Below are 7,832 nucleotides of genomic sequence, written 5' to 3' on the forward strand. Positions count from 1 at the left end.
AGTGTCGTGCTTCTCAAGGACTCCTAGCCAAAACCCTAGTTTCCATTCAATTCAATTTTTCGTTCAAGCCATCAGCCCTTCACGTGCAGACCTTATCTATGCACCTATTGACCCTTAACATGTTCTAAAAACGTCTCTTCCCATTGCCCTACCATGGCAACCCCTTTATGCAACATAAGAAAGAGTTCTAAAAGATGAAAACTCTAGTTTTATCATTTTTATGTCATAAAAATGATAATATATAAATCAAGTTTTTCATGCAATCATGTATCAAACACATAATATGATGTGAAAGATGATTGAATTAAGATTAAGGCGTGCCTTTGCATTTATTACGCACGAAAAAGGCTTGTAATGCGAGGGACGTCGACGAGGGGAAGACCTTGCTGAAATTATTCACTTTCCAAGTGATTTTCTTCTCAAAATTTCATGTATGTGTGTGTCTCGGCTGATGAAGATTCCTAGTGTGTGATTGTGTGATGTGTGCATGAGTTTAGTGTGTTTAGGTGAGGGTTTATTAGCTTAGAGTTTGATATAAAACACATGGTGCAAGCTTAAGCTCATTGACCTTGTATAGTAGGCTAATTAGGTCCATTAAATAATAATAAAAATATTTTCTAAAGTAAATTTTATATAAATATTATCCGAGTTCTCAAAACGTCCCTATTTTCATCAAAAATTAATACCGGTTTAAAATACGAGTCGTCGTGTAAAAACATCTCAAAATACCACATTTTCAAAAATATACATTAAATATACCATATATTAAATAATTAAAAATAATCATTAAATAAAAATATTTTCTCTTTTATGGTCTTCGGTCTCCGTTCCTCGATCGCGTCTCGAATAACCTTTAAAACATAGTTTTATGTATTCTGTAATAGCCGATCGTTCATTTCTTTTATTATATAGTATGGTAGCTTATGGTGTTGGTTTATGGCTTTATGTTACAATATGATTGGTAAAGAATGTCAAGAATGGAATTTATTGTTTCTAGTATTGTTGTTATAGTTGTTGTGTGAGTTTTATTGTAGTGTTGATGCGATATAATTCATGGTAAGTTGTATGTTGAGCCAATTGGTTTGAGGCTAATGGGAATGGTTAGATAAGTCTTAGAGGTGTAACTTTCATGTTGAGTGTATTGCCTTATTATGATGAGAAGTGGTGTTGAGGTTCAATTTTACTTGTTAGTTGGTGTTTGGGCCGAAGGTGCACCGCACCTGCGCCAGTAATGGACCGCACCCGCGGTCATTACGTTCAGAATTTATGGTGGAATATCGTGGCTACACCGCACCCGCGGTATTTTTGGCACCGCACCCGCGGTCTGAGCAGCGCACCCGCGGTTGGTTTTGGAGTGCACCTGCGGTCGTCAGTTTTGGATTGTTGGACGGGGTGCCGAAGGCACAGCGCACCCGCGGTAGGGAACTCAGCGCACCCGCGGTAGGAGAGAAGTGAAAGCGTGTTTCTCGATTTTAGTGATTTAATAGGAGTGTTGGCTTTATTTCTCTCATTTTCTCCCCACTCTTCTCGATGTTTCTCTCCTAGAAAGCTAGGGTTTCTCATTTTCTTCTTTGGATACCTTTGATTCAAGCTTGTAGTTGGATATTTGAGTGAGAAGAAGTTTATTTTGGGTTCAAGGAGATAAGGTAAGCTTGTGGATTTGATTATTGTTGGATTTTAGTGTTGGGGAAATTATGGAACTTATACTTGTGTTGATTTTATGGGTTTATTGGTATGGTTAGTTGATTATTGAGTTGTTGATGGTATTGTTATTGATATTGTGTTGTAGGAATCTCTCAAGACTTAGCAAGCACTTGTGTATTGGGTTGTAAGTAGACTTTTCCTTTGAATGCATCTTATGAACTATGTACATGATAAATAGTGTTTTAAATGATGTTGGCTCCTTTAAATCATTGATTATATATATGGTATGTATTTATATGTTCAAAAGAAATGGAATTGAAGCCAAATGGCAAAGTAAAGGAGCTAAGGTTTTAGCACGCACACCACGTGTTTGATTAAATGTTTCAATGAATGTTTTTATGGCTTGATGGTTATATGATATTGTGGTGTTACCTATGGTAATTCTAAACCCACTTGACTGAAGTTGATCAACATAATGACATGTACTGTGACTGATTTTGACTGAGACGTACATGTGTACCATTGACTGATGACCTATCAATGCCATACAAATGAAGAGAAATGAATTGTTCTATAGATGTCATCTTATAATTGTTACTTATGAATTTCATTGATTGATGGCATTTCACGGCAAAGAAATGATTTGGATTCTTTCATGGCACTAAGATATATGTACTTGTTATTTAAAGGTCTACTTGCTGAGTTTTATAACTCATTTTAATTATGTTCATGAGATGCAGATACAGGTAAACGGGATTGATACGGCGTGGTGTCAAGACAGAAGAAGGAAATGTGCCAAGCTTGGAGGAAGGATGAAGAAAGTATTTTGTTTTGAAATGGTTTGGATTGTAAAGCATTTGGTATATTTTGGGGAGTTTAACTCGTCTCAAATATTTTGGTAATCACAGGTTCTACTTTTGAATTTGTTTATGGTTATGTTTAGTTATGGAGTATTGATTTTATTTCTCAGGGTAGGTTAGTAACTCTTGTTATGGGAAACTTTGTTAAATATTTTTGAAAGTTCATATTTCCTCCAAGTCTTTATTTTTAAGGCTTCCGCATTATAGAGTCTATTTCTTTTAAAACGGGTCAAGGTGTCACATTTAGTGGTATCAGAGCCATGGTTCTCGGACCAATGGATTGGCACATGACTTCTTCTGTTTGCGACACTTCGGTATGTATGCTTCTGCATCTCATTGATGTAATGATATGATGATATGTATCTTTTATGGTATATATATATATATATAATTTCAAATGATTTTAAACTGAGATGCAATGTAGGAGATGCCACCTGAGAGGAAAGTTGTAGAGGAAGAAGATAGTTCCTCATCTCGAGTTGTTGGTGAGTTTAGTAAGTTGCTCAAGGAGCAAGCCAAAGTTCATGGAGAACAGATCCAACAGTTATTGAGATTGCAGAACCCAGCTCAAGGGAGAGGTAGAGGCCTTGTGAGGCAGGAGCCCAGTTCAGAGGGAGCTTATGACAGATTTAAAAGAATGAATCCACCTGAGTTCGTGGGAGGTGCGGACCCTCTTGCAGCTATGGAATGGGTTAAAGCTATTGAAGCAATCTTTGACTATCTACACTTTGAAGATAATGATCGAGTTAGTTGTGCAGTGTTTCTTCTGACCAAGACTGCGCGCATTTGGTGGGAGGCCACGAAGGTAACTGTCAATGTTCAAACCCTTAAATGGAATGAGTTCAAGGAGCTATTTTATGACAAATATTTCTCCACGGATGTCAAGACTCGGAAAGTGAAGGAGTTCTTGGAACTAAACCAGGGCAACTTGAATGTGAATGATTATATTTTGAAGTTTGAAGAAGGTTGCTTGTTTGTTCCTTTCATTGCTTCGAATGACAAAGATCGAGGGGAACACTTCATGAGAGGCTTGAGAGCCGAGATCAGGAGGGATGTCAGAATGTCTAAGGCCTCAACGTATAAGGAGATCGTGGAGAAAGCTCTTTTAGCGGAACAGGATGAGAAAAGATTGAGAAGGAAAGACAATTGAGAAGGCAAAACTTCAATCAAAAGAATCAAGCTTCGAATCAAAGTTTTAAAGGGGGATACGAAGGCAAAGGAAAAGAAGAACATCGAGGTAAAGCTCCTGCAGTTCAGTCTGAGACGAATAGGCATTTATGTTCCAAATGCAACAAGCCCCACAAGGGTGAATGTCTCGTAGGGAGCAACAAATGTTACAGATGTGGAGGTGCAGGTCACATGCCATCAACTGCACCCAATCTTCAGGCCGAGGACGAGTCCAAGGGCGCATCTTCTCTTTGACTAAGGAGGGTGTTAATCCTGATACGTCGGTTATATCAGGTACTATTTTGATTTCAGGCCATGTAGCTCTCACTTTAATTGATACTGGAGCTACGCATTCTTTTATGTCCGAAATTTTCATGAGATCGTTGGGTATTGCACCTATATTTGAAACCCTCCAGTTTACTATTATGCTTCCGTCGGGAGATGTGATTTGCTCAACGAGTGTGGTTAGAGCTTGTCCTATTCAAGTGAATGAGAGAATTTTGTTTGCTGATCTTATTGTGATTCCTATGATTGAGTTTGATGTGATTTTGGGTATGGATTGGCTATCATCGTATCGTGCAGTGATAGATTGTGTTGAAAAGACGGTGCGATTTTCGACAGAAGAAGGTGACAGTAATGTCTTCAAGGGTTCAGGTACTTCGCTTGGCACTTCTTTTATTTCTTGCTTGAAGGTGAATAAGATGTTGGTTAAGGGGTGTCAGGGATTTCTGGCGTAAGTAATGGATGTGAGTGAGAAATATGATGTGGATGTGAATGGTATTGAAATTGTTCGAGAGTATTCGGATGTCTTTGCCGATGATGTGCCGGGGTTGCCACTCGATAGAGAGGTCGAGTTTGTCATTGATGTTGTACCTGGTACTGCTCCTATTTCTAAAGCCTCTTATCGAATGGCACCGACTGAAATGAAAGAATTAAAGAACCAATTGCAAGAATTGTTAGATAAGGGCTTTATTCGACCGAGTTCTTCACCTTGGGGAGCACCCGTATTGTTTGTGAAAAAGAAAGATGGGTCACTACGTTTGTGTATTGACTACCGATAGATCAACAAAGTTACAATTAAGAACAAGTATCCTTTGCCCCGAATTGATGATCTTTTTGACCAATTGCAAGGGGCAACAGTATTTTCCAAGATTGATTTGCGATCGGGTTATCACCAATTGAAGTGAAAGAAGACGACATACCTAAGACTGCTTTTCGAACTAGGTATGGTCATTATGAATTTTTGGTTATGTCTTTCGGGTTAACGAATGCACCGTCAGTTTTTATGGATCTTATGAATCGAGTCTTCAAGTCTTATTTGGACAGTTTCGTCATTGTATTTATTGATGATATTTTGGTTTATTCGAAGACTCGAGAACTTCATCGAGAACATTTGAGAGCTGTGCTGCAGCAATTGAGGGATAATCAGTTATATGCTAAGTTAAAGAAGTGCGAGTTTTGGTTGGATCAAGTTACTTTTCTAGGCCATATTGTTTCTAAAGATGGAATTACCGTGGATCCAACAAAGATAGAAGCAGTGAGGAAGTGGCCTATTCCTACGACAGTGGCTGAGGTACGAAGTTTTCTTGGTTTAGCAGGATACTATCGTCGTTTCATCGCTGATTTCTCAAAGATAGCCCTGCCATTGACCACGTTGACAAGAAAGACAGTTAAGTTTGAATGGACTAATGAATGTCAGCAAGCATTTCCATTGTTGAAGGACAAATTGACATCGGCTCCAGTGTTGTCACTTCCTGAAGGAGTTGAGGACTTTGTGGTATTCTCTGATGCTTCAAAGAAGGGACTTGCTGCTGTATTGATGCAGCGTGGTAAGGTCATTGCTTATGCTTCCCGTCAGCTGAAGGATTATGAAAAGAATTATCCGACTCACGATCTTGAGTTGGCTGCTGTGGTATTTGCTTTGAAGATATGGCGGCATTATTTGTATGGAGTAAAGTGTGAGATTTTCTCAGATCATAAAAGCCTTAAATATCTGTTTACTCAGAAGGAATTGAACATACGTCAGAGGAGATGGTTGGAACTTGTTAAGGATTATGATTGCACTATCAGTTACCACCCTGGGAAAGCGAATGTAGTTGCAGATGAAGGAGGACCGGTTACGGTGGCCGGAAACGCAACGGAAGCACAAAATTTTTTGATTTTAGCATATAAATTTCGGCCACCATGAGTTTGTGTAGGAAATACAATAAAACACCAAAATGACATTCATAGTGTGTTTAGAAATAGTTACCTATCAACCTCTTAAGGTTGATGATGGCTCCAACCAAGTTGTAAACAACTTGGCTCTTGAATGGAATGAAGATCTACAAGCTTCCTTGGACTCCTTTCTTTCCTTCAAATTAGGCCCACCACTTGCAAACTAGAACCCCTCTTATTTTGCACTAGAAAAATAAAAGGATTTTTCAAGGAGAAGTATTTTTCTTCCTCAACACTTGAAGAGAAAAATTGAGAGAAAACTTGAGAGAATATTGCTTGCAAGTTTCGGCCATTTCATGCTACAATAGGGAGAAGGGAGACTAGCCTTGGTAGTGTAAAAAGTTGTTGTTGGCATGTGTGACACATGTCTTGAATATTGAGAAAGTTGTCTCCTAACTCTTCACCTCCCATGCATGCATATATTATATGGTTTTTAACAAATTAAAAACATTGACTAAATTTAATTATCTCAAACATATTTGAGACTAATTAAATATTACTTGAATTTACTCAAGTCCACTAGTTAAATAATTTATTTAAATTGAGCTCTACAAGACTCAATTTGATTTAATTAATTCAACTCTTGAATTAATTTAATTATTTGGACTCTACTAAGTCCACTAGTGTTTAATTAATTCAACACTTGAATTAATTTAATTTAGTCCATAATAATGTTTATGAAAATCACAATTTTCAAATACATTATTTATTTGGCAAACTTTTAATTTAAGAATACATTCATAAATTAAAATTACATTTCTCTCATAGAAGTCATACTTCTATTTTTCCTTACGCTTATAAACTCATTTATAAGCCGTTCAACACATTGAACTATTTTACTTCTCAACGGGATCTAGAAAGCTAGTACTTGTGTAGCCCTCAATGGTTCATTGATACAACTAGCCGTGGGTTCACATCTCCATGTGATTCGGACTAAACATGTCCTTATATGAGCATACCCCAATTGCTCCATTCTTACTTATCAACTCCTTGATAACAAGAACGTAAGAACTCAAGTCTGATAGTACCCAACCAATCATGTTAAACGCCTAGCAGCATCGCTTACATGATTCCCTAGGTATCGAATGATAGTGCCTGCAAGAACCATTCAATTATGGTTAGCGTACAGTACGGTCCCTTCAACTCATATATCCCGACCGATTCGACAACCATTGGTTTATCGAGAGATGTCAATGAATCGATACTATGTGTCATGCCATAGTTGCATCGATGGTGTAATCTATGAAACTCCTTTCATAATTACCACCATACTCTGATCAGAGATTTCAACCTACACATACATGAGAACACATAGGATATCCATACCCGAAGGTAAGCGGTGAATCCCCGACTACAATGCATCGACTCCTATATGTTTTGACAGAACACCCAACCTTGCCACCTGATGACCCCATGATAGTCGGTAAACAAGTCAAAGTGTAATTCTAGCACATAGAGTCTCAATGTTGTCCCGGGTCATAAGGTCTAATGGTGTACAACCATAAACCAGGACTTTTCCACTCGATAAGTGAGAACCACTTGGAAAGTCCTTTTATGGAGGGTTGTTCAGTGCACTCTCTACAAGGAGCACCTATCTGCATGTTCGGACATCACAATGTCCCCTATCAGTGAAACATGGTACTCACATTGCAGATACTAGTCTCTAACTCGAGCGGCCTATATCCTTCTTAATAGCGGCTGAATCGAGTAGGAACCGTTTAGAATATACATTATTGCAAATACGAGTTTCATGATACTCATCATATGAGCATCTCATATTCATTCTACTATTTGTATATTCAAGGGCTTTATCTATGCAACTAGCATGGGTATACAGATAAAGAAGTGCCAAAACGATAAATTCAAATATTATTAAAATAAAGATTGTTTATACATAGAGTTTAATCATGAACCCTCGGCCAACACTTGGCTCGACGGGCACCT

At 38.0% G+C, this 7,832-nt stretch overlaps 2 protein-coding genes across 2 annotated transcripts; both read left to right on the forward strand.

Moving 5' to 3' along the window:
* The first annotated feature begins 2,931 nt into the window (after window positions 1-2,931).
* LOC140811156 (uncharacterized) lies at window positions 2,932-3,654 on the forward strand. Its single transcript, XM_073169031.1, has one exon. It carries the CDS (start codon window positions 2,932-2,934, stop codon window positions 3,652-3,654), a length of 723 nt encoding a protein of 240 aa, XP_073025132.1.
* Window positions 3,655-3,814: 160 nt separating this feature from the next.
* LOC140811157 (uncharacterized) lies at window positions 3,815-4,408 on the forward strand. The gene has a single exon (XM_073169032.1). It carries the CDS (start codon window positions 3,815-3,817, stop codon window positions 4,406-4,408), a length of 594 nt encoding a protein of 197 aa, XP_073025133.1.
* Window positions 4,409-7,832: the final 3,424 nt, after the last annotated feature.

This window comes from Primulina eburnea, chromosome 14 (assembly GCF_022965805.1).
Source record: "Primulina eburnea isolate SZY01 chromosome 14, ASM2296580v1, whole genome shotgun sequence".
In the NCBI taxonomy this organism is placed as follows: domain Eukaryota; kingdom Viridiplantae; phylum Streptophyta; class Magnoliopsida; order Lamiales; family Gesneriaceae; genus Primulina; species Primulina eburnea.

What these genes read in the sequence shown, in the direction of transcription:
- LOC140811156 (XM_073169031.1), top strand. Translation starts at nt 2,932, where the DNA reads ATGCCACCTGAGAGGAAAGTTGTAGAGGAAGAAGATAGTTCCTCATCT.
- LOC140811157 (XM_073169032.1), top strand. Translation starts at nt 3,815, where the DNA reads ATGTCTCGTAGGGAGCAACAAATGTTACAGATGTGGAGGTGCAGGTCA.